Genomic DNA, 27,331 nt, shown 5'->3' with positions numbered 1-27,331 from the left:
TTTAAATGGACCCTAAGGCACAGCCAGAGCACACTGACTGTGGCTTGTGTCCAAGAACCAAGGGGTCGGGCTGTGACTTGCTATCATGCCTGACCCCTATCTCCACCGACATAATCTTTCAGGAGAGCCCGATAACACATTATACTGACAGCCTGAGCTGCTGCAAGTGGTGGATACAGCCACAAAAGTATAATAACCTTTTAGGGACGACAGGGCCACAAGAAATCTCCTTGTATCAGTACCCAGTTGGGTACAAAAAAATGTAAACATTATTTTTGGGCAAATAATGGCTGTTTCAAAACAATAGCCATTATTTTAAAATAACTGCTGTTATTTGTCAGTAAATTGCGGCAATCTACTCAATTTCAACAGTGTGTGAACATAGCCTTTCTGTATTTTCAATCCACTACTGATTTTGGTTGCAAATTACTGTTTGAGAACATAGCCTAAATGTGATCAACTCTTTAAAGTAACTCTGTACCCACAATCGGTCCCCCCCCCCCCCCCCCCCCCCCCCCCCAAACCACTTGTACCTTCGGATAGCTGCTTTTTATCCAAGATCTGTCCTGGGGTCCGTTCGGCAGTTATTGTCATAAAAACAACTTTTAATCCAGCAGTGCTGTCTAACGGCCGGGGCTTACATTTGTGTATGAATTAGGCTGGCACCACCTCTCCGTCCTTCCTCCTCATCATTAAGAATGCTCCAGGAACATTTACTGCTGTTTGAGCTTTGCACAGGTGTCTTAATGATCCAGCCCATGTTCATTATACACAGGTGGGGAATAGGAAGCAATCTGCCTGGAGCATTCCTAATGATGAGGAGGGTGGGAAGGAAGGACAGAGAGGGTGTGCCAGCCTAATGCATATACAAATGTAAGCCCCGGCCGTTAAGACACAGCGCTGCTGGATTAAAAGTTGTTTTTTAGGACAATAGCTGCATCCCCTGCTGAACGGACCCCAGGACAGATCTTGGATTAAAGGCAGCTATCTGAAGGTACAAGTGGTTTGGGGGGGTCAGATTGTGGGTACAGAGTCGCTTTAAAGGGGGCTATTGGGCTTGGAAAAACATGGCCGCTTTTCCAGAAACAGGACTGTTCATGTCCTCAGGTTGGGTGTGAAGTTCACAGCTTGGTTCTATTAAAGTGACAACCTGAGGACAGGGGTTGTGCTTTTCTGATGCAAGAAAGTATCCCCCCCCCCCCCCCCCCCTCTATTCCTGAATAACATCTTTAAATGGACTGCAATATTAATGACTTATCTTTGAGCAGGCCGGTCAGATCAGTCAGGGTCTGCACCTTTTGTTCTTTGGCCTTGTGCACCTGTCCATCCTGTTGTGTGGTGGTGTCAAACCGCTCATGCAGCATTAGCGATACACTTCGAGGCGTAGAATCTACAGGCCCAGCTGTAGCGTCTGTGGAGCAGGATGCCATATGTATCTGCTGTGCCCACCTGTACCTCATACTATCCTGGCTAGGCTAGAGGTGTCCATGTGTATGTCATCTTGTCTCCAGGCTAGAGGATCCTAGACTCTCTGCATGATTGTGCAGATCTCCCAAGTAAACTTTTTTTTTTCCTTTGTCAAAATTGCCAGTGTTTTTCCTACCATTTTCTTAGTCATGTGCTTCCATGTTTTCTATTGAATTTGGGGAAAAGCATACAGTTTATTGAAAGGGATCTCTAATGACTTAGTGAGAAATATCTGTGTGAATACAGAGCCTGCTGAAGATAAATTGCAGCAAGTTTAGCAGAAATTACTTCACTAAACCTTTCTACCACTAGGGGGCAGGTAGTGCTGTATTACATAGACCTGAGTCGCCATCTCACTAGAAAACAAACATTACTAAAGAGGTCGCTCAGGCAAAAATAACTTTTCCTCTATCCCCCCCCCCCCCCCCCCCCCCCCCCCTCAAAGCCCTGAGTATGGCATTTGACCTGCGATTATTCATTCCTATGGAGCCGCTGGAAAGAGCAGAGTGCTGTGGCAGTATTTATAATAAAGCTGGGGGACGACACGCAGATCACGGTGGGGTATGTAGCTTGGACCTATCCTGTGGGTAGGGAACAAGTTTTGGTGCATTTACACAGATTTATCTGACAGATCTTTAAAGCCAAAGCCAGGAACAGACTATAAACAGGAAACAGGTCATAAAGGAAAAGAGATTTTTTCCTCTTTTCAAATCCATTCCTGGCTTCCAAAATCTGTCTGTAACGCACTATGAGTTTTGCTTGGATAACCTATCTAAGGGTTTAGTGAACAATAAAAAAAAAAAAAAAAAAAAGCTTAGTGCTAAGAACTGCCTCGCCCTTCTTACACAAAGTGACCTTTACAGGAATATTGACCAAGACTTCTTCCTTCCTGCCTTTCTCCAGGATCCTATCTGAATAAGAGTGGTTATGGCACTGCCTGGCTGTCACAGGAGCAGTCCTAGCATATCTTGACAAGTCTGATCCTTTCAGCAAAACAAACTTTATCCATTTTCAAGGTGCCAGAGATCTAAAAGCAATAAAGCCCATGCTGGACCATGCATACAATTCCTCAAGGCTTCCTCCCCCATTACAAATAAAAGTCTATTCTTCAATGCAATCTGTCAGTAGGTCTGGTGATCTGCCAACACCGTTGGGCCCTATTCTCATACTCTAATCCACAGCGGTTATGGAGTTTAAGGCTACAGTCCCGCAAAGATTTAACCGCTTTTGGCCAGGCTGAGAGTCCACTGTGCTCCGTAATCTCCATGGATTACAGAGCATGAGAATAAGGCCTAAGAATACCATAGAGAGTACCATACTATTACCTATATGCAACTATAACACACCTGGCATGCTACCTAAATCCCCTCACAGTCAATGTGTAGCAATGACAGGGTGGGTGAGCAATAGAGAAATGTCACTTTAAGGCTAAGGCTGGGTTCACACTGCGTTTTTGCATCCGTTTTGATCCATTTTTCCATTAACTTCCATTATAAAAAAACGGATCAGTTTTTTTTTGACGGACACAGAAACGTTGCTGACACTATTTTTTTGTCTGTTAAAAAAACGGATCCGTTAAACGTATGCTGAAAACGCAGTGTGAACCCAGCCTAAGGTTACATGATTAAGTCTTCAAAAAGAAACTATGAAACAAGACTTAACAGAAAAAGCATAGTAACATAGTAAATAAGGTTGAAAGAAGACAAGAGTCCATCAGGTTCAACCCAGGGAAAGGCGAAAACCCCTATGAGGCAGACGACAATTGCCCCATCGCAGGGAGAAAACTCCCTCCCGACTCCAATGGCGACCAGAACAATCCCCGGATCAACGTATCCCTGGAAATCTAATGCCCATAACTTGTAATATTATATCTTTCAAGAAAAGCATCCAGGCCTCCCTTGAACTTATTTAATGAATCGGCCATGACAACATCATGTGGCAGAGAGTTCCACAGTCTTACCGCTCGTACAGTAAAGAACCCGCGTCGATGCTGATGATAAAACCTTCTTTCCTCTAGACGTAGAGGATGCCCCCTTGTCATGGTTACAGACCTAGGAGTAAAAAGACCACTACAAAGATCTCTGTACTGTCCTTTCATATATTTGTACATTGTGATCAGATCGCCCCTAAGATGTCTTTTTTCTAGAGTAAATAACCCCAAGCTTGATAACCTATCCTGGTACTGTAACCCACCCATTCCCTTAATGACCTTTGTTGCCCTCCTCTGCACCCGCTCCAGTTCAGCTGTGTCCTTATATACCGGTGCCCAAAACTACACAGTATTCCATATGTGGTCTGACCAGTGATTTATAAAGAGGCAAAACTATGTTCTCATCTTTAGCATCTATACCTCTTTTGATGCACCCCATTATTTTATTAGCCTTGGCAGCTGCTGCCTGGCACTGATCAGTAAAGTTGAGTTTACTGTCCACCAATACCCCCAGGTCCTTTTCGGAAGCAGATTTACCCAGTGTTTTATTATTTAGCACATAACTGTACTTATTATTTCTACGGGCCAAATGCATAGCCTTACATTTATTCACATTAAACTTCATTTGCCACTTCACTGCCCAAGCCTCTAGCTTCTCCAGAGTATGTTCCATCAATGACCACCCTCTGTTTTCTATTGCTCAGCCAGTTACTGACCCATTAACATATGTTTTCCCCTAGCCTCAGCATTGCCATTTTATAGACCAACCTTTCATGTGGCACAGTATCAAAAGCCAAAATCCAGATTAACAATGTCCATAGCCTCCCCCAGGTCCAGTCTATAACTGACCTCCTTATAGAAGCTGATCAGATCAGATAACCCATGCTAGTGCTGCGTTATAAGATTATTTTCATTAAGATACTCCAGTATAGCATCTCTTACAAATCCTTCAAATACTTTACCTACTATAGATGTTAGACTTACGGGCCTATAGTTTCCAGGATCACTCTTTGACCCCTTCTTGAATATTGGTACCACATTAGCTATGCGCCATTCATGTGGAACAATCCCTATGATTATCGAATCAATGGCAGATTTTCCCACAAGCCTCTCTACTTCATTTAGTCCGCCCTTATATAATTTCCTTTCTTATTATCTTATTATAGATATATGTTTATCCCAGACAGGTTTATATTTCCTTACTATAAATTTACCTACCACATCTGCTGAAAATTTTCCACAGGCATCGACCACTCTTTCGGTAAAGTAATATTTTGTCATGTTGCTTCTGAAATTTATGGCGAGATCCAGGGATTATTCTGATTGCCATTAGGAGTCGGGAAGGAATTTTCTCCGTGATGGGGTAATTACTATCTGCCTCTGGATCAACACAGTAGGGTTTCTCTAGGATGAACCTGATGGAATCTTGTCTTCTTTCAACTGTATTAACTATGTTACTATGGAAAGCATAGTACTATGGGGAGGGGCCTAATGACAGCGGTGGGGAAGATTATGCCCCCAACCCCCAGAATCTGCCTCCTGAGGATGCCTCCTGAACTAGACAGTGCCTACTGCTTTAAACAAGTATGTCAAATTCAGCGACATTAACCCCTGTGGCCCGGGAGCATACATCACCTGCTCCACTCTCTGGCTTGCTTTGGGGGCTGCCGGCATCTCTCGGCACTTAGCCAATCAGTGCGCTGCGTCGGGGCAGCCAGAATCCTGCTCCACGCCAAAACAGCTGTCTGTGGATGGATGCCTGCCTTGGTAAACCCTTGTCATGTCACAATATTCTGGCTTTGACACAAAAGGGGCCACCCTGGTGTTTCCCTATTTTTGTTTCAATACTCACAACCGAGTGGGACTTAAGTGGCTACCTATCAGGGTAGTTTGTTGCTCTCCCCATCTGGAGGCACCCCTTGGCAACAGGCTAGGGATATCTGGGTATTCCCGTGTTTTGAGACTCACAATCAAGGCTCCACGGACTCCTTTTTTGCAAATTGTCAAATTAGCTGCAGAAAATCCTCACTTCCTGGTCCACATGGTCTTGGCTCCCCTATCCTCTCCTTCCCATCTGAGACCAAAGTCACATAAACTTAGTCTCTTCTGTTGCCAGGCAAGCTGTAACAGAAAGGCTACGTTCACAGACTGTTGAGGTTTAGTGGATGGCTGTCATTTAAATGAGAATTACAGCCAAAATTTTTTTAAAGTATTGTATTTCCCCCAAAAAAATTATACAAATCCCCAATATACACTTATTACGGGAAATGCTTATAAAGTGCTTTTTTTCCCTGCACTTACTACTGCATCAAGGCTTCATTTACTGGATAAAATGGTGATGTCACTTCCTGGATAACATGGTGATGTCACTTCCTGGATAAAATGGTGATGTCACGACCCGACTCCCAGAGCTGTGCGGGCTGTGGCTGCTGGAGAGGATGATGGCAGAGGGATGCTCAGTGTCCCTCCAGTGCCGTGTCCCTCAGTGTCCTCCTGCCATCATCCTCTTCAGCAGCCACAGCCCGCACAGCTCTGGGAGTCGTGTGGTGACATTGCAATTTAAGGGTGGGTTCACACTACGGAATCCGCGCGGAGAAGTCTGTCACTCGTACTCGTTCGCAGCGGCACGCCTTTCCGCCAGCTCTATAGACACCATTCTATGGTCGGGTGGATTCCGCTGTCCGACAAAAGAATTGACACGTCAGTTCTTTTGGAGGAAGGCGGAATTCGTCTGTGCATAGAATGGTGTCTATGGCATGAGCGGAGAGGCGTGCCACTGCGAACGGGTATGAGTGACGGAATCCGCCAGAACTTATCTGCGCGGATTCCGTAGTGTGAACCCACCCTTATCCAGGAAATGAAGCCTTGATGCACTTTATGTGCATTTCCTGTAATAAGTGTATATTGGGGATTTATATAACTTTTGGGGGGCAATACAATACTTTTAAAAACATTTCTCTGAACTTATCCTTTAATGACAATTGCAATTATTTTAACCCCTAGGCGACCCTGGATGTACCCGTACGTCCAGGGCCGCCTCCACGCGTTCAGAGCAGGGCCGCGCTCCGAACCGCTGCGGTCCCAGGTGCCGCTCGCAGCCCGGGACTGCGGCTATTAGCGGGCACTGTCCGATCGCAGTACCCGCTAATACAGTAATCGGATGCATCCTCCCATCTCCTCATATTCCTCCTGTGCCCCCCATAATCCTCCCATCTCCTCATATTCCTCCTGTGCCCCCCATAATCCTCCCATCTCCTCATATTCCTCCTGTGCCCCCCATAATCCTCCCATCTCCTCATATTCCTCCTGTGCCCCCCCATAATCCTCCCATCTCCTCATATTCCTCCTGTGCCCCCCCATAATCCTCCCATCTCCTCATATTCCTCCTGTGTCTCCCCATAATAACCCCTGTATCATCCATCTCCTCATATTCCTCCTGTCTCCCCATAATCACCCCCTGTATCATCCATCTCCTGTGTCCCCCCACAATCACCCCCTGTATCATCCATCTCCTGTGTCCCCCCACAATCACCCACTGTATCATCCATCTCCTGTGTCCCCCCACAATCACCCCCTGTATCATCCATCTCCTGTGTCCCCCCACAATCACCCCCTGTATCATCCATCTCCTGTGTCCCCCCACAATCACCCCCTGTATCATCCATCTCCTGTGTCCCCCCACAATCACCCCCTGTATCATCCATCTCCTGTGTCCCCCCACAATCACCCCCTGTATCATCCATCTCCTGTGTCCCCCCACAATCACCCCCTGTATCATCCATCTCCTGTGTCCCCCCACAATAACCCCCTTTATCATCCATCTCCTGTGTCCCCCCATCTCAGCAAAGTAAAAAAAAAAACAGGCCAGCAGCTACTCACCTCACTAATGGTTCCCGCTCTGCTGCTGTATCCTCCTGGTCGCTTCCTGGTCAGGCTGATCACAGATCTCATGGAGCAGCCTGACCAGGAAGACATCACTGGCTGCTCCAGATCACTTCTAGATCGCAGCACTAACACAGCCTGCAATCTAAAAGTGAATGGCAGAGAGCAGAGAACTGATAGTGTGTGAGCCTCCTGTCAGCTGTGTGTGCCTCCTAGGACACAGACACAGCTGACAGCAGGGGGCGCTCCTATAGTGCAGGAGCAGGGAGTCCGGCATCACACTGGAGTCCCTGCTTCTGCACGTATATTCCGTGGGCGGTACGCTATTAGCATAGCACGCCCCGGAATATGCATACAGGAGCAGAGACATCAGTCTATGGCTGATCTCTCTGCTCCTGTAGTCAGTGAGCGGTCAGGCATATTATATATGCATGAACGCTCACTGTGCAGGAGCGGCCAGTGCCGCCCCCTGCAGGGTCCCATGAGCTGCCGCCTGAGGCGAAGACTTCACTTCGCTTCATGGCAGATGCGGCCTGTATGCTGCATATCTATGCTGCAGAGATCTCAATGAGAGATCAGAGCACTTATACTAGAAGTCCCCTAGGGGGGCTTCTAGTATAAGTGTAAAAGTAAAAGTGTTATTCTTAATAAAAAGCCCCCTCCCCTAATAAAAGTCTGAATCACCCCCCTTTTCCCAGGTTATAAATAAAAATAAACAAATAAATAAACATGTTTGCTATCGCCGAATGCGTAATCGCCCGAACTATAAATTAATCACATTCCTGATCTCACACGGTAAACGGCGTCAGGGAAAAAAAATCCCAAAGTGCAAAATTGCGCATTTTTGGTCGCATCAAATCCAGAAAAATTGTAATAAAAAGCGATCAAAAAGTCGTATATGCGCAATCAAGGTACCGATAAAAAGATCACATCATGGCGCAAAAACTGACACCTGACACAGCCCCATAGACCAAAGGATAAAAGCGCTATAAGCCTGGGAATGGAGTGTTTTTAAGGAACATATATTTGTTAACAATGGTTTGAATTTTTTACAGGCCATCAGATACAATATAAGTTATACATGTTATATATCGTTGTAATCGTAACGACTTGATGAACATGCATAACAAGTCAGTTTTACCCCAGGGAGAATGGCGTAAAAACAAATACCCCCCAAATAAACAAAATGTGGTTTTTTTTTTTCAATTTCACCACGCTGAATTTTTTCTGGTTTCGCAGTGTACTTTATGCAAAAATTCAGCCTGTCATTGCAAAGTACAAAAAATAAGGGCTCATGTGGGTCTCTAGGTGGAAAAATGCAAGTGCTATGGCCTTTTAAGCACAAGGAGGAAAAAACGAAATTGAAATTGGACGGGTCCTCTAAGGGTTAAAATAACAGCCATTATTTGTAAATGACGGCCATCCACCAAACTTCGTGTGAACATAGCCTTACAGCTAAAAAAAAAAAACAAACGCCAGTTTTACCGCATGTGAACATAGCGGGGAAAAGAACAAAAAAAAAACCTGCATTTATTTTTTCATATTGTTGTATAAAAATTGCCACATATTCTTGTGGCTGAAAATACTGGGCAAATACAGTGTGAACGCAGCCTTAGATATGAAGAAGTGCGGTAGAGCCGGCTGTGACTGGCGCTGACAGGCTGAGGTGAGGCGGGACCGCTCCGCTCACTGCACCTCACGCTGCGCGCCACTGACGCTTGTTTACTAGGAAACATCGCTAGCCCCGCCCTGTTCCTAAATCCGCCAATCAGACCCTCTCCCTGGCTAATAAATAACTCAAGTCCCCTGACTCCGCCTCCTTCAATAGTTCCGTGCCCCGCCCACCCTCCGTGCGCGTCGCCGCTTCCTCTTCATTCCTCGGCGCCCGGGGGCGCGCAATGCGCAGCCTCAGTTCGTTGCGGAAGATGGCGGCCGATAAACAGAAGCATCATGACGGCGGCAGGGTGAAGATCGGCCACTACATCCTAGGGGACACGCTGGGGGTGGGCACCTTCGGCAAAGTCAAGGGTGAGTGAGGGTTGAGGGAGCAGGGAGCGTGGGTTACCGGTGTGGCGGCTGGAGGCCGGTGAGGAGGGTGAATGGGTGACAGTGGGAGTGGTGAGGGGGTTAATAAGCCATGGTTGCCGGCAGTGGGGCTGTCTATGTGGTAACCATGGCTGCCAGTGTCTGTGGGGGGCGCTATTACCTGTATATAGAGGTGAATGGCGCTGTTGGGGGCGACACTATTGCATGGTGGCAATATGGCGGAGGGCGTATTAGGTACCATATGATGCGTCAATGATCGTAAAGGGGTTTTGGATGTTTAATGAGAATCTGAGGAACTTTCTAGTATCTTGATTCACGTTACCAGCGTCTCCTGTCAGTAGTAATGTCACATGACCTCTCCAGCCAATGGCGTCCCCCATATTGTACATCACCGCGGTATACCCATACGTGCGGAGGGAAGCAGAGGACTGCCCCTTTAATAGACGAATATTACCATCACTATTAGGAAGGACCGTAAGGAGAATGTCACTCTAAGGTTAAACGTTATCACCATTTTTTCATTTTAATGAGAATGAGATCAGGAAGTGCGGCCATGTTGGTTGTCACTAGTGTTTGAAGTGTCACCGTTGTTATAACTTTCGAAATCAGCAGTAGATGTGAAATACAGCAAGTTTGCAGTATACATTCATTATTTTTTTTGATCTCATGCTGTAAATCAAAGCTGTACTTACCAGAAATCCAGGTCCAGTCTCCTGCAGGCAGATTTTCTGACTTGTGCTTTTTGAAAAAACAGGCTAAACCCAGGAATTCCGGCCAGTACAGAGAGTCACGGCTCAATGTGTCCATCAATCACATGACTGCCTTCTCTCTGTGAGCGCTCAGATGGCCTGGGATACACAGGACTTCATGTTTCCTGACTGTTTCCTGTTTTTTGAGAAAAAAGTCAGAGAACAGGAAGTGCCGTGTTCTCCATGATAACTAAAAAATAAATAATGAATGTAAATTGCAAACTTGCTTTATATCACTTCTGCTGCTGATTTAGATTTTGAAAGTTATAACGACAGGGACACTTTAAGCAAATTGATTAAAATTCTGATTTGTTGAGAAATTTAAAAAAAAGTTTTTGTAGAATCAGTATTTTTGGGAATCTCTTTGAGCAAATCTAGTTGCCAAGTGGTCACTTGGTCCCGTAATCCTCGTCCGCTGCCTGGCCTGGGCTCAAGCCTTTCTCTAGGACAATGCACTGACCCCTGACTCTATGTTTCCTGCTTGGTATTGAGTTTTCTTGGCACTTTAGGCTGTGTTCATACGTCCTATAAATAACAGGCCCTACAGACAGGGAAGCCTCGTCATAGACTGTTTCCCCGTCCGGCATGATGTATCTATATCATGCCGACGACAGGGAAACTCTTTGAATCTCCACGGCACTGTAGTGACAGAGCTGCAGAGATTCGAAGAGTTTCCCCGCTGCCGCATGATATTGATAATGATGCCGGACGGGGAAACCGCCCTTGACAGGACTTTTCCCGTCTGTAGGGCTGTTTGAATGCAGCCTTTGCGTTGGGTAGCATAGGAACTACTAAGAGCAGGGACTCCTGTCATTTTGATAGGAGTCCCTGTTTTTGCACAAAACTTCTCTGTAACTAATCTTGAACATTAGTGTCTGACCTGGCTTCATGGTTGTGTTTTCCATGTTATGTCGGCAGCTGCGTATTACATCCCCCTGTGTCGTGTTTCATCAGATATTGTATATGTCCCCTCTAGAGCTACACGGTGATACAACTGACATGTCATGCATTGTGACCTGGAAATTACCATTGTCCTGGGGTGATCTCGGGCAACTGCTGGGTTGTGTGTGGCGGTGTGACCACTTCCTCTTTTAATAGCTATGACACAGCACATGACAATTGCAAACTGCACCTGAACTGGAGACGAGTCGTGTTGTCTCTGAACGAAGGTGGCCATGTTTTTGTAGCACTGGATAACCCGTTTAAGAACTTTTAGATGTGGCAGTATGTAACCCTGTATACCAGTCCGATCCTGGCAGGCATGCTTACAGGGAAGTCAGGAAAAGTCACTATTCTCTTCAGCTGATAGGAATGTCCATTGAATGGAATGGGTTGTTGTGATACGACACAACTGGTGTTAGCAGGACGTGGTCTGGTTATAACTGATAATATATGGGGGGGGGGGACCTTTGCTGAGCGACCTTCATAGTGAAAGCCTTTCTCTGCCGTCATCAATGCTCAGCTTCACTTACATTGTGTATGTTTTTTGTTTGGCTTTTGCTTACACATAGGCTACGTTCACACAGAGCAAAAGGGGCGGATTACGCGAGGAAATATTTCCGCCTGAAATCAACTGACGCTGAATTCCGAGCAGAATATAAGCAGAATGCAAGCAGAATCCCTGCGTATTCAGCTAGGAAAGTGTTCAGCTCGTAATCAGCTCTTGACAAATTCAGCGCGGAATACTCGAGGAATCCGCGCTGAATCCGCATGCATTCAGCGCTAAAATTCAGCGAGTATTTGGCGAGTAAACTAGACTATACCAGAATATATACTAGAATCCTCCTCCCCCCCCCCCTTATTTCCCCATTTCCGCGCTGATTCAGCGCGTAATTTCCGCTTGTATTATGCTTGTATTCTGCGCTGAATACACGCGTATTCCACGCTGAAACAGAAAATTAGAGCCCCATTGGTTTGTATAGGCTTCTGCTAGCGGAAGAATGAACATGTTCATTCTTCTGGCGGAAAGCGGATTAGTGCGGAAATTCCACTGTGTGAACTGCAGAGCAGAATTTCCATTCAACACAATGGAAATTAGCTCTGCACCTATTTTAACGGCTGAAATTTCAGCACTGATTCAGCGCAGAAATTCAGCTGCTTTTGCTCTGTGTGAACGAGCCCATAAAGAGTACAGTGAATGTTGACAGAAACACCTGTGTGTGGAGCCTGGGATCTGTTGTGTATGAAATCCAGATGGCCAGATAAAACAAATGAAACCAGATACCTAGCTGGTGGCAAAGTTAGAAAATCATGTTTTCCTTCCAAGCACAAGAGTCGTAGAGGCTGGGCTGAGCTGCAGTATGCACGCCTCCTATCTCTGTGACTCATGCTACAGCTTAGCACAAAGTCTGGACTTAGAAGGAAAGCATGATTTTATAACTTTGCAGTCAGCTTATCTCAAATGTTGTTCTGTGTTGACACTTGTGAATCATGTACAACATGGGGGAGCAAGGAGGCATGCATACTGCAGCTCAGCACGGTTTCCGTTACACCTAAGCTTAGAAGGAAAACTTGGTTTTATATATTTGCACACAGCCATCAGCTAAGGGACAGGTGACGTTTGATATAGCTGTCCATGTCGGCAGCTTTGAGTGTGATATTGCAGATAAATAAATCATCGTGTCTCCTTATTGTACTAGCGTATACTAAAGCCTGAATAATGGTGAGTGAATACTGCAGTGTGTGGCTGTATGCTGTATACCCCCTGTATATACTGACATCTAAGGCTTTATGTGCTGTAGAATCAGATTAGACCCCTAAGCAGGTAAAGTGATTCTGCTCTTTCCCGTAAGGACTTGGAAATCATTGTGCCGGCTCATAAATGTTTATGGCGTCCGATCAGAGATGAGCGCTCCCATGTACGGCAGATAGGCAGCCGCCCTCCTCCTTACACACAGGTTCCCCTTGAAGATCAGGAATATTTGTGACCTGCTGGTGAGGGAATACAGGAAGCTGTGTGCCTGAAACATTAACCCCGTTATGACCATAAATACGAGATTCCAGCGCCTCACACCTCTCCCGTCTTGTCTGCGTCTGTTCTGGCTGGATCTAGTGCCAGAGACTGTTAAAGGGACATGGCGAGATCCTGTTTTGTGAGTCCTGGGAGGCATTTACTTCTCACAAACCTCGGATATGGCCATTCCCAGACTGCTGCCTGCAAGGGGTCAGCAGGGTTACTCTCTTCTTTTTGAAGGCAAGCCTAGCCCCGCCGCCAGTCCGCAGACCCTGGTGCCTCGTATGGTGGACGGGTCCAGCACTATAGATGAATAAAATCTTTATTTTGCTGTCCTATTCTTACAGGTGGGAGTAGTGATGGTGATACGTGTAGTGGTGGTTGTTGTGCAGGGAAGGAATCTCCAGGAGATGAGGATCACGTTCTGTTATATAATATAATGACGGACGCGGCCGGCTTACAGGATGTCGCCACTCACTTCATAGCTCTAGTTTTCCAAAAATGGAAATGCCATCTACCCTCTGCAGCTGTTGCAAAACTACAACTCCCACCATGTCCTGGCAACTGAAGGCAGATTGGTTTGCAGCAATTTGTTAAAATTAAGCGATAATCTTTCTGTGCGTATGCAGGCAACGATCTGTCGACTAACGGAAACTCGTCCGTATGTCAATGATCGCATCTTTTGAACAGACCATAAAATAATTGTTAAACGTTTTCTAGTTGTTCACAAGTCTTTTAGCGTATGTACATATGGTTTGTTCATAATTACAATCGTAAGTAAAGGCTATTGTTCCATGTGCATGATTTCAGGTTTCTCCGAAAAATGTTGGTTTGCAATAGTTTAATTGGTGGAAATGAAAAAATTGCCTTGTCTAAGGCCGGGTTCATACTATGTTTTTGCAATCGGTTTTTTTTTTGTTTTTTTTTTTAAATGATGAAAAAACTGATGCTTTTGTGTGCATCCCTTTTTTTTTTTTCCATTGACTTCCATTATGAAAAAAAAGGATGAAAACTGATCTGTTTTTTTAACATACTCAAAAACGTAGTCAACCTCGTTTTTGTGCCTGTTAAAACAAACTGATCCTTTTTTTGATTTTTTTTTTTTTAATTTTTTTATTATAAATGCATCAGCTTTTTTCATCAGTTTTTCATCCGTTTTTGCCAAAACTGATGAAAAAAAAAAAGCAAAAACGTAGTGTGACCTCAGCCTAAGGCCTTGTTCGCATGTTCCATGATCATGGACAATATTATAGCCCTTTGCTTTCTGTTGAGCTATTCACACGTTCCGTAATCTGTGGAAATAGGATGTGTGATACCCCGGACAAGGTGACTGCACGGATTCCCCTATAGAAGTCTGAGATCCGTATATTTCACAGATTGCAAGGTTCTGACATTCGTGCAATCCATGAAAAAAACAGATGTGATGTAATCAGTGTAATTTAAACCGATCCGTGAAAAACACTGACAACACTGCAATCACAAATGTTTTTTTCACAAGAGCGGACTTCATCCACGGACCTTGAAAATCCCTGAACATGTGAATAAAGCCTAATAGGACCCTAACCAAAACTGGTGTCTCTACCTGACTGTCCCAATATACAAGTATACAGAAGTGTTACCTATTGCGGGGGAAATAGTAATAGATTGAAAGTAAGTTTATAGTGTATATAGATAAGCCTGTTCATGTCCTGGACGTCTTATCGCTGTGTGTACAGGGATGAAGCAACCTCTGAGCCGCAGTAACATTCAGATGAAAGACAATGGCTGGAGCCGCCCTGGAGCTGATCAGAGGTTGGCAGGACAACACCCTGCACGCTACACCAGCTAAAGGCTGGCAGGAAACCTGGTGACAACATAGTAATCAAGATTCCTCGTCTGAGGCTGGCGGACGGCCATTGTGGAGCCATAGATGGCGCGCTGCCCGACTCCTTTCATTGAAGAGTTAGTGCTTAGTTATATAGGTGGCAAAGTTTTTGTTTTCTGTGTTGGTATATACCAGGGATGGGGAACCTTCAGCCCTCCAGCTGTTGCAAAACTACAATTCCCATCATACCTGGACAGCCAGAGCTTTGGATATCCATGCCCTGATAGGTATTGTAGTTTTGAAACAGCTGAAGGTTCCCCCCCCCCCCCACCCCTGGTATATATGATTTATCAGGCGTCAAACGGTGCAAGCTCGAGCTGCAGGAAAGTGAGTAAAACCTAATACAGGAATCTTACAAAGAGGGAGCCTTAGAGTAATATGTAAGCTGGATAGTGGTGAATAGAATAATCCCTGGTACTTTCCCTACTGTGCAGAGTACACAGCGGGGACACTCCTTCTGCTTGTCATGTGTATAGAATGCTATGTATGTTATATTGTCTGTGTATCGGTACATATAGCAGAGACGAGAGAGGTAAGGGTATGTATCAGGCCTGGACAAGTCTAAGTGATGCGTTACACAATGCCATCACCTTAGTGGGCTGTCCGTAATACGGCATGGGGGGTGTTTTTTGTGTCCGCTCTCTAGTTTGGTTAATAGATGAAGATACAGAGCAGAGGATCCCTTTAAAGATATCTTGGTGTATGATGATTGGTCCTCATTCCGGTAGCAATGTTTTCCTACTTTCCCATGGCTTCAGATACATGCAATCTGGGATCGATGAACCCGAAGTTGGCTGTTCCCAACGGAATCTGCTGCTAGGTTTTATTCTTCCTTAAATGAGGGAACCGTAAATGTAGTGACAGAAATGCTGAACAGATCGCTTTATTACTTACATAATTCTCTTTTAGCCGTTCTCCTAATATGCAGAAGAATGGACTTTTAATTGTGCCACTAACTCCAACCCTGGCTGCTGATTGGTCTACCTAAACACAGTATGTATAGGAAACTGCCAGAGTGTGCTGGTGCTCATGAATATACAGGGCTACTTAGTAGGCACTTAATAGAGAGGGTTAGTGTGCAGTCCTGCATAATACAGCTACTTGGACTGAAGGTCAGACAGGGCCCGGGGTCATTGTTCTTTAGATAGGGGCAGATCTCCAAGCTGTGCGTTCATTTACTCCTTTTATCCCCCCCCATTAAAAGAAGGCATGTATTAGTCAGTGAGGGGGGGGCAGAGGGAGGGGCTGCACGGACAATCTTAAGATCACCTGGCTGACCCAATGAAAACTGTGGTGATCTGCTGCTGCTGCTCCTAACAGGCAGGTGGGAAGCTGACCGTTGCTGTTAACGTTTTAATAGAACATGCTGAAAGACTACGATCAGCTGATTTCCTGCATGTTAACTGGTTGGTGCCTTTAAAATTGATCTACGGAACAGACAGTAATCGCCCAAGTATGGAAATAATTGTTTGGTGTAATAGGGTTTGTAGAAGCACTGGTATATATCCGTCTATGAGCAGCTTGTATATCCCATGAGGTTTTATCAGTGCTAATGGCTTGTGTAGCCTTCACATTTTCCCCTATCTCTCCTGTGTGTGAGAAGGTGGCGTTGGTGTTACGTTACGTCATTATTGGTCTCCTGTGTGACTATGAACACCTTCCCATTTATCCTGTCTCCATAGGAGGCGATTCCAGAAGATCTAGACAGTGAACCTGCACTTAAAGGGATTGTCCAGACACTAGATTACTACAGTTCAGTGTGTGGAAGCTCCATTGAAAATTATGGAAGCAGTTACCAAGCATACACACAGTCGCTGTAGTCACTCGGGGTCTTTATTTGGTGGAGGTCACAGTTGTCGGACCCCTCACCATTCAGCAGGTTAACAGCTATCCTATGGATAAAGGATAAGGTTACTGTTGTGACAACCTCTTTAACCCCCCACCTTCTGCATGTCACCAGCATTGATATGTATGGTCTGTATATCAGCCAGGATACAGATAAAGATCAGGATACAGATCAGCCAGGATAAAGCAGCTACTGCTGTAATTCAGTGCTGCACATTATGAGATGAAAGCCGTTGTTCTAGTAATATCTTTTCTATCACTCATTACAGGATCTGCGTACTTGGTGTCTCCTGACAGATTCGCACACAATAAAAATCACACTATTCCGCATTCACACTTTTTGGCCTGCTGTAAAGATGTTACGGAGCGCTTTATGTTCATTAGCGCATATGCTACCTTTAAAATAAAACCAGCCGCCATAGTAAAGCAAAGTACTCGCTGTAACACTTGTGACTTTGACTTGCATAGTATTCCCCCCCCACCCCCACCCCGCATTGAATTTGCAGCAGGTAGAATAGATTATAATACTGTAGGAGCCACAATGGGGCTGATCCTGTCCAACCTGATCCTGACCTCACAGCTCTGATCTCTTCTTGTATTTCGTGGGGTTTATTTTGCAGAAATGCTCCCAATATGGAGGATAATCGGACAATACAAAATACGTGTGCAGCCACCTCTCGTGTGCAGTCCCGACCCCTATGGGTCTAGCCTCAGCCATTTCTTTTGTTTCATATCAATATATATAAAGTCTTTTTTCCTTTTCCTCCACCAGTCGGGAAGCACGAACTCACAGGCCACAAGGTCGCTGTCAAGATCCTGAACAGACAGAAGATCCGCAGCCTGGATGTGGTGGGCAAAATCCGCAGGGAAATCCAGAACCTGAAGCTCTTTAGACATCCTCATATAATAAAGCTGTAAGTATGAATGGTGCTGGTCTTGTATGCCCCCTCTCCATATGGCTCCCCGGCCCTCTCCAGACAGCGAACAGCTTCCTGAGGCGTGCGGGAAGACACCAGGAGCAGAGCTGTCTGTCTGCTTTATGCCACTTGTACAACCTCCATTAAGGATAATGGGAGTTCTGCAAATGGTGCAGCGCCTCAAGCTATGTCTGTTACAGGAATAGAGTAACCTACACTAAAATCAATAGAAATAACATAGATTGTGTAAAATAGCCGGCTCTGCTGTTTTCAGCTTCTAGACTGCCTGCAGCAGCTATAAGCAGACCAGAGACCCCGGGACCACGCTTACAGAGATTGGAAGAACCTTGTAAATGTGATCAGGTCAATTGACACCCTGCGTGAGGAATATGGAAGGCTGCATGGCTTGTTTTCTATCCCAATGTATTCAGCAAGAACAATATCACAGAACTCTGCATCCCTTCCTGAACCGAAACAGTCAGCGCCCACAGAAAGCTACCGCAGGCTCTTGACATTCAGGGTGGTTTTGTGGCTTGCACAATGTTTAGATGTTGCTCCATTGCGTGCTGCAATGTTTACTATGGAGGCTTGCATCATCCCGAGAGGATTCAGTATGTGAAGAGACACTTCGAAGTCTGAACTAGAGATGAGCAAATATAGAGCATGCTCGAGTTCGTCCGAACCCGAGCGTTCGGCATTTGATTAGTGGTGGCTGCTGAAGTTGGATAAGTCCTAAGGTTGGCTGGGAAACATGGATACAGCCTATGACTATATCCATGTTTTTCAGATAGCCTTAGGACTTAATGTAACTTCAGCAGCCACCGCTAATCAAATGCTGAATGCTCTGGTTCGGACAAATTCGAGCATGCTCTATACTCGCTCATCTAGTCAGAACCCAAAATCTCACCAGTTCCAGATCTTTCATTTGCTCTTTCTTTGTTGTTGAACTCCCCGCTATTACAATCCAATTAAATATAGGCTTCCCAGCATCAATATGTAATGCTACATAGAATAGCCTGACATAACTCCACCAGGGGTCTTGTGATGAGAGGATTGATTGATGTCAGCTATAGGAGACTGTATGCAGGGAGCTCCCCTTGTGACAACAGTAGTTTGATCACTTATAATGTTCATAGTCAGAGCTCCAAATCTCCAGATAACCTTTTTGAAGGAAACTTATTCATGGTCATTAAAAATAACTTTTGACATGTCATCCGGCATGCCAAATGTTATTGATCACAACGGGTCTCGGCAGTAAGATATAGCTGGGGAGAGAGAATGACTGACATGCCATCTACTTTCCAGCCACTTGCTAATTCTGACACTTAAGCCTCATAGACTATAATGAGGCTAAACTGTCAGAATAACAGGTGTGTGAATGACTTCTATTATAAAAACCCAACAACTTCCAGTACTTATGAGCTCCTGTATGTCCTGCAGTGTATGCTTTCCAGTCTGACACCATGCTCTCTGCTGTGACCTCTGTCCATGTCAGGAACTGCCCATAGTAGTAGCAAATCCCCATAGAAAACCTCTCCTGCTCTGGACAGTTCCTGACATGGATAGAGGTGGCAGCAGGGAGCACTGTGTCTGGCTGGAAAGAATACATTACTTCCTGCAGGACATACAGCAGCTGATAAGTACTGAAAGACTAAAGACTAATTTTTTTTTTTCAAATAGAAAGTTATAAATTGCTTCTGACACCAGTTGCTTTAAAAACTCTGGAGTACCCCCTTACATTTGTCCATTGATGGCTTCAAATAAACCTTCCTGCAAAAGGTTCTGAAAAAGAAATGTGATTGTAGCGATGGCGTCTGCACTAGAAATGTACTCACACCATCTACCCTTATCCCCTCTGCAGGTACCAGGTGATAAGCACGCCGACTGATATCTTTATGGTAATGGAGTATGTCGCTGGTGGAGAGCTTTTTGATTATATATGTAAAAATGGCAAGGTAAGTGGTGTGGCTATGAAGACTTCATGTTGTGTAAGCCCTGTGCGATGTGCTGCAGAATGTAAAGGGTAGTTGTGGTTTATTATAGGGAGACCCTATGCTGAGTGATGCAGCTTGTATACATGTTGGCGATGGCTCGGTGGGCTTAGACATGTAGTAAAATTCTCGCAATTCTCCCTATAAATCAGACCATAGACTTGAAGGGAAGCTTTTCCTTCAATTCTCCGCTGCGGCTTTCATTCCCGTCCTCATTGTGCCTATTGCTTTTCTTTTAGCTGGATGAGAAGGAGTCCCGGCGTTTATTCCAACAAATCCTTTCTGGTGTAGACTATTGCCACCGACACATGGTGGTGCACCGAGACCTGAAACCAGAAAATGTTCTTCTGGACGCACACATGAATGCAAAGATAGCGGATTTCGGTAAGGAGCTTTATTCCAATTCTAAGGTTCTATTACACAGGTACACAGCGATCACTTCTGATTCTCTGTGCTCATGATCATTCAGCCCAGCCCAAGTGTTCATGTGTTAGAGAGGAGCGGTAAGCCGCTGCCAGACTCCTCTGGTGCTGGATTATCTCTAGGACAGGGATGTCAAACTCAGGCCCTCCAGCTGTTGCAAAACTACAAATGCCGCCATGCCTGGGCAGCCAAAGCAAAAGCTTTGGCTGTCCAGGCATGATGGGAATAGTTTTGTAACGGCTGGAGGGCCTGAGTTTGACACGTGTGCTTTAGGAGAACAAAAGGATCCGACAGAACCAGCAGGAAGAATAGGTCTGGAACTGAACCGGAGATGGTTGGTCAAGGCCCAACAACTAAAACCCTCATCGGAGACTTAAACACAGTGCAGAAAAACTAGGACAAAAGTTGAGCAAACTATGACACCAACTACTAACACTGGGTAAAGTGACATCCTCCCTATGCGGCAGAACTGGCTTTACTGCCAGGAGTTTCCAGGAAGGCCGCAGAATTAGGATCTCTCAATCTTTGGTTTCTGATGAGTCTGTTCTTAGGTTTTGTCTGCTCTCTACAGGTCTCTCAAATATGATGGCGGATGGAGAATTTCTGAGGACGAGCTGCGGCTCTCCCAACTATGCTGCACCTGAAGTAATATCAGGAAGGTAGGTATATTATATCCTAATAAAACCTCACTGTAGGGCATGGCATGCTGTGTGACCTATACAGTGAGAGGGAGGAGGTGACCTTCCACAATCACCTGTTTAGTCATTAAAGTTTCAGTTATATAGATTTGTGTAATTGTAAGTCTTCCAGTACTTATCAGCTGCTGTATGTCCTGCAGGAAGTGGTGTATTCTTTCCAGTCTGACACAGTGCTCTTTGCCGCCGCCACCAGCTGATACGTACCGTAAGATTTCTTTGCCAGAGTTCCCCTTTTTAAGTTGTTAGAAAACCTGCATAGTCCCTTTTTGTGCTGAAAAGGATCAAATGAGTAAAATGTGCAGATCCTCTTCTCTGTCCTGCCTTTGTGCTAGTAATAATGGTAACCTCTCCCCACTCTTGTTCCTCAGACTATACGCTGGGCCGGAGGTGGACATATGGAGCAGTGGGGTCATTCTCTACGCATTGCTATGTGGGACCCTCCCATTTGACGATGACCATGTGCCAACACTTTTTAAGAAGATCTGCGATGGCATCTTCTACACCCCTCAGTATCTGAACCCTTCGGTCATCAGCCTTCTAAAGCACATGCTGCAGGTGGATCCCATGAAGAGAGCCACCATCAAGGACATCCGGTAACTATAGAAGCTTCATATGTTTAAAGGTTTAAAATGTAACAGGATAGCGGCATGGTCCGTTTGCCAGAAGACTGGTAAGGTGCTGTCTGTGATAGCAGTGCATGTATGTGGGGCCTTCTGATTTGGGCTTTGTATGATACTTGCCCTCATCACAGCATCCTATTAAGCTGTGTTTATGTAATTCAGGTGGTCGCTGGGGAATGACAACCTGAAAACATGAGCAAGGAAGCACAGTGTGGTTTATGGAGATTAGAAGTGACGTAACAAGATATTACTTTACTAAAATAGTATCAGATGCTTGGAGGAAACTTCCAGCAGATGTGGTTGGTAAATTTACTGTAAGGTTTACACAAGCAATTATCTGTAGAATTGTGTAGATGTCACCCTGTGTAATAAAAATAATCGGCTGAGGAGCAGATAATCGGCTGATGTCTTTCAGTGAGTTGGAGAGTCATCGACCGCCAGCAGGTGTGCAGTTGGCGGCTGGTTAAAGTATAGAAAATTAAGTAATTATTTGCCTCTCCAAGCTCCCCTGTGTCCTGCCTGCTCATCTCAGTCGCCGCTAACACTTCCTAACCAGTCTGTGCAGTAACAGGCCACTCAGCCAATCACTGACCATCGTACTATGCCTCCTCAGCCAGTGATTGGCTGAGCAGCCTGTTGTATGGCTGCGGTAAGCTGGAAGCATGGAGAAGTAAATATAAACTTTATTTTTTATATACGGCATGGGCTGCACGGTCAGTCGTGTACTTGTCATGTAAGGGAGTGCCGATCTGGCAGATCAGTGCTCGTTTACATAGAAAGTCGGGCCGTCTAATATACCCCTATGTGAGTGCAAACATGCCTGAGAGAACCTCTATAATGAGAGTAAATATAAGGACAGACTTCTGTTTCCAAAGCCACAGCATGACATATGGAGGACAGGGGTTCCCGGGGCCATGTGGGCTTGGAAGCAGGAATCACTAGGTGCAGCCATCTGTCAGTGTGATCTGTATATAGAAACAATAAGGAAGGTATAAGGTCCTCACTGCTAACATGTGCCCTTGTAGGAAAAATACAGTAAAATAGAATTAAAGTGAGAAAAGCAAAAACTACTTCAAACCTACATGCAGCAATCTCATTCTGCATGACACGCTGGATGGCATTAACCCCTTCCTGCCAGGCACAATGTACAATGCCCCAAATGTTTAAAATAGCCAACAATTTTTGCTTTTGTGTATTCACCAAAAAAAAAGAGTATTTGTATGATTGTGATTAACCAGATGCTGCGTATATAGTATCATAGGTTATTAAAGGGGTTGTCGAAGACTGCTGAAACGACATTGTCGACACTTACTATTGGACGTTGGATGATGGAAATATGCACCTGCTCTTTCTATGTACGGAGACGTGACATTGCCACAAAATCTCCTGTTTACCTGTTTTAGTTGATGTGGCAAGCATAGGTGGTCTTCCATCTTAATTCCTCTTTACCCTCAGATATAGCTCTGCTAATGAAGCCAACATTTCCCAAGACGCCCCTGGCTTGCAGAGACTGGGCGGTTTTTTGTTATCAAAGTTCAGCAAGTGATAGATCAGTGACATCAGAGTCATGCAGAGCAAATCTGCAGTAACGTTTATACCAGTCCAAATCCGATGACTGTCGTCAACTATTTTAGTCTTGTTAGACCAAGTGAATGGAGTAATTCATGGCTGTGTCATTCCTGTTCTCTCCAGGGAAGTAGAGCTACTTCTACTGAACCAAACATGCTGATAACCATTTAAATAGGTCTGGGCTTGGAGACTTACTGCGGATCTGCTGCCCTCTAGGTCTGACTACTCTGTAATATCTGGGTTGTTGTTAATCTGTTACGTCATTTTAATTTAGAGAACATGAATGGTTTAAACAGGATCTGCCCAAGTACCTGTTCCCAGAGGACCAAACCTACAGCACCAACATGATCGACGACGAAGCCTTAAAGGAAGTGTGTGAGAAGTGCGAGTGCACGGAGGAGGAGGTGCTGAGCTGCCTGTACAGCCGCAACCACCAGGACCCGCTGGCTGTGGCATATCATCTCATCATAGACAACCGACGCATAATGAATGAGGCCAAAGATTTCTATTTGGCCACCAGCCCCCCAGATTCCTTTGTCGAAGAACCTCACATCTCCCGTCCCCATCCAGAAAGAGTACCGTTCTTGGTGGCAGAGTCCCCTCGGCAGAGACACACGCTCGACGAACTAAACCCTCAGAAATCTAAACATCAGGTCGGGGTCAGACGAGCTAAATGGCATCTTGGGATTAGAAGTCAAAGCCGGCCGAACGATATCATGGCTGAAGTCTGCCGAGCGATGAAACAGCTGGACTATGAGTGGAAGGTAAGGACCAGCAGTATAGAAGGTAATGGTGAAGGTGCATTGTGCCAGGAGACTCTCATAGTGCATTGCTATATATGACCTATAGGGCGGGAGCAGTTACTGATGTTTCAGCCTGGCAACCTACTGTGCAAGCAGTCATGGAAATACTGCAGCCGCACAGCAAGGAAGGGGTTATACTAAGCTGCTGAGAAGCTGTGGGAGGGCAGATTACACTGCAGCACTGTGGGCATATACAACATTAGATATAACAAAGGTGAGATGATCCACACTGGGCCAGAAAGGTAAATCAATGCTTTCATCTCATCTGCAGCAAACAGATTGGCTTCCATATACACTGCTCAGACTCTCTTCCTCTCTCCAGCACAGAGCACATGCTAGGTCCTGCCTCTACTTACTATTTTTTCTGTCCTAATTTAGTTGTTTCTAGAGACAGACTTCCTATACAGGTAGTGGACAGCAGATTGCAGGTAAGTAGCACAAGCAACTGGAGAGTAGTAAAAAGTATGCGGCACTCACCAAGTCATTCTCCATTTATTTCCAACAAAAGCAAGGCACTACACACAGGGAAATCGCAGTGTGGCAGATGCTGAGATAACAGGCTGATCTCCTTGCATGTAGTGCCTTGTTTTTGTTGGAAATAAATGGAGAAAAATTTGGTGCATGCCTTCTACTTTTTACTACTGTCTTTTTGCTTGTGAGGATAACCCGTTGAACTGTTTCACATGCTGAGCACCACCATATCTCCTGCAGTGTGCCAGTATCTTAGTTCACCATCACCACCACCTCCTACCCCGGCTTTAATTTTTCTGCCCTAACCAATTTAGAAGGTTTTTTTTACACTTTTTATTATCATTTTGAAATAGATCTGACTTCTCACTTCGTCCTCATGACTGCACCAAATGGAGGACGTTACCTTTGACCCTATCGGGAACAGGAAACACGTTAAAACAGGTTAAAAGGGCATATCTCACAAACCCCCTCAGTGTTTTTCCTGTTCCTGACAGGATCAAAGAACACAGAGGTTACCTGTAATCCTTCGGGTGATTTTCCTAATGTTAAATTTAAATGTATAGCCGTGCACCATCTTATCTGCGGGTGGTACAGTACTAATGCGAAGTACCTTTTTAAATGAGCCTTTCCTCTAATGCACTTTGTTCGTCTTGGATCCTGTAGGTGGTTAATCCATACTATCTACGAGTCAGGCGGAAAAATCCAGTTACTAGTATGTACACCAAAATGAGCCTGCAGCTATATCAAGTGGACAGTAGAACGTACCTGCTGGACTTCCGTAGTATTGATGGTAAGATGTGAACTTGGGTGGGGGTGATCTTAGTAATGGGATGTGAGCACCTGCGTAGGGAGTAGAGAAGCACTTTCCCCTGATGTCTCTATGTATATGTGGAAACAAGACTTCATATTTATGTTCTGGTTTCTCTTATCTTCATCCAGTAGCCCCATAGACTTTTAATGGAGCTGTGCAGACTGACCTCACTGATCATTCCTGACATGTAGATGAAGGGCCACTTCACACGGAGCAAAACTGGCAGAATTCTACCAGGCTCCATGTCATATTGGCATTCTATGGGAGTCTCGCGCTCCTCTCTCCGTGTGGAAGAATGGACATGTCAGTTCTTCAGAGCGGAGAGAGGAGGCGTGCGAGCCTCCCATAGATGGCCAGTATGACAGAGGCTGGCAGAATTCTGCCAGTTTTTTGCTTCGCATGAACTGGCCCTAATATTTGAAATAACAGATAGGCAAGGGCATCGGGTTTTAGCTAGAAACTAACAGCCCCAGTTCCATGTGTTAATGGCGTTCTAAAAGATATGGCCATTGCGTTTTCCTGTTAGTGTGATCTAGTGGCTCCCTGCTTGTGTATATGGTATAGTGAAGGAAGGAACTAAACACATATACATGAAGGTAGAAACACTGCTCTGCCACAGCGGCTGTGGAGGAACAGATGGAAGGAGGAGGCAGACAAGGAGACCGTAGGCTCACAGGATGGAAGTTCTGCATGATCCCAGCCGCAGCTGTCCCGGCCTCCTTCCTTCTGTGTAGCCATTCTTGGTGGGAGAATTTTAGCAGAATATAAGTGTGTATGGTATAATAAAAACTTAAGTAAAGATCATATACACTAGAATGTGTTCTGAACCTGGCCATCTAATACATAGGTTTCACACTTGTGGCCCTCCATCTTTTGTAAAACTACAATTCCCAAATTCCCATCATGCTTTGGTTGTCCAGGCAAGAGCTGGAGGGCCAAAAGTTTGACACCTGTGATCTAGTGTGTGTGTGTGTGTGTGTGTGTGTGTGTGTGTGTGCTTCTTGACTCCCCTGATGACAGATGTTAGGAGAGAGGAGCCAGTCATATTGGATTTCTGAAAGGTCTGAAGGGAACAGCGTCTCTCTTCATTCAGAAGACATGCACTATTGGCCGATGAGGAACAATGGTGGGTAATGGCTGTCTGAAATGTGTGGTTGGCATTAGGATATGGTCAAATGATGCAGTCGCATAACACTTTATTGCTGTGATTACATTGAAAATCTTGCAAAAACCTGCACCATATAAATATTCCCTGAAGGGACATAATCCACGAAATCTGCGGTATTGCAGTCCAGGTCTGTAGTGACCGAAACCAAGTTGTAATATCACCAAGTTGTAAGCTGCTATGTTTAATCTTGGATAACACCTTTAAGATAGTCTGCAATGGCTATCTTCAAGCCTTGTGAACATTTGATCCTTTCCGCTCACAGTACTTAAAGGATCACATCTGGGATTATAACTTGGCTCTTCACCAAGTGTTTCTATTTCAGATGACGTAACAGAAGGCGCCCCCCGAAGACGCTCTGGATCCACAAGCAATTTCCGCCCAGTCCAGAAAACCGACTCTGACGCGGAAGCCCCAACAAAGTCGTTGGACGGTTCCGTCCCTTCCTCCCTGACCTCCTCTGTTGACTCCTCCAACAATGACTTGGTCCCCCGACCAGGAAGCCATACTATAGAGTTCTTCGAAATGTGTGCAAACTTAATAAAAATCCTAGCGCGGTAGGCGGGGCACGTAACTATTTCATATCCAGCAATAAACATGCAGTAACTTGTAGCCAAATGCTTCCAGTTTTAATCCAGTCATACTATCCCAAGAGCTGAAAGCAACATCACCAATGCTATTTGCACATAGACTGTGTTAGCTCTCAACCAGTTAAAGCTTAATGTGTGATTTCTTCTTTTTATCCAAGAAGTCTGATTGTATATAAGGTTTCCTTCAGGTCGACCAACTTTTAATTGCACATTTTATTGAACACTGGGCTTTGCGGCTTCTATCGGACACCACCGCTTAATTTTCCATTTTTTTTTTCCATGTTTAATTTAGCATTAACATATCGTGCAAGCTTCGGGACAGATCGGCAAATCTGGGGTTAATGAATGAGTGGAGGAGTTTGTATAAATTTTCGGGGTTTTTTTCCTATCTTTTTTTTTTTTTTTTTTTCCAGAATGTTATGTGTAATAAACACTTTTTTTTATTGGTCACAGATGACACATTCCTGGGAGGTTCTGGGTTAGGATTAATTTGTCTGTCAAAAATGTTGATTAAAAAGAAAAAAAGTTCACCTGAAA

The 27,331-nt window shown here is 45.0% G+C and overlaps 1 protein-coding gene across 1 annotated transcript; it reads left to right on the top strand.

The window, feature by feature from the left end:
- The first annotated feature begins 9,135 nt into the window (after positions 1 to 9,135).
- On the top strand, positions 9,136 to 27,331 carry PRKAA1 (protein kinase AMP-activated catalytic subunit alpha 1). Its single transcript, XM_069963105.1, has 9 exons — positions 9,136 to 9,307; positions 17,509 to 17,650; positions 19,515 to 19,608; positions 19,884 to 20,028; positions 20,639 to 20,726; positions 21,134 to 21,358; positions 23,229 to 23,718; positions 24,892 to 25,018; positions 26,530 to 27,331. The coding sequence occupies exons 1-9, from the start codon at positions 9,178 to 9,180 to the stop codon at positions 26,763 to 26,765; spliced, it is 1,677 nt and encodes a 558-aa protein (XP_069819206.1). The 5' UTR covers positions 9,136 to 9,177; the 3' UTR covers positions 26,766 to 27,331.

This window comes from Dendropsophus ebraccatus, chromosome 3, assembly GCF_027789765.1.
Source record: "Dendropsophus ebraccatus isolate aDenEbr1 chromosome 3, aDenEbr1.pat, whole genome shotgun sequence".
Classification (NCBI taxonomy): Eukaryota; Metazoa; Chordata; class Amphibia; order Anura; family Hylidae; genus Dendropsophus; species Dendropsophus ebraccatus.
The sequence above is the reverse complement of the archived record's forward strand: the minus strand, read 5'-3'. Positions and strand labels throughout refer to the sequence as shown.

Coding starts and splice junctions, on each gene's coding strand:
- PRKAA1 (XM_069963105.1), top strand. CDS start 9,178: ATGCGCAGCCTCAGTTCGTTGCGGAAGATGGCGGCCGATAAACAGAAG. Junction 17,651..19,514: donor CATCCTCATATAATAAAGCT/GTAAGTATGAAT, acceptor TCCCCTCTGCAG/GTACCAGGTGATAAGCACGC. Junction 20,029..20,638: donor TGCAAAGATAGCGGATTTCG/GTAAGGAGCTTT, acceptor TGCTCTCTACAG/GTCTCTCAAATATGATGGCG.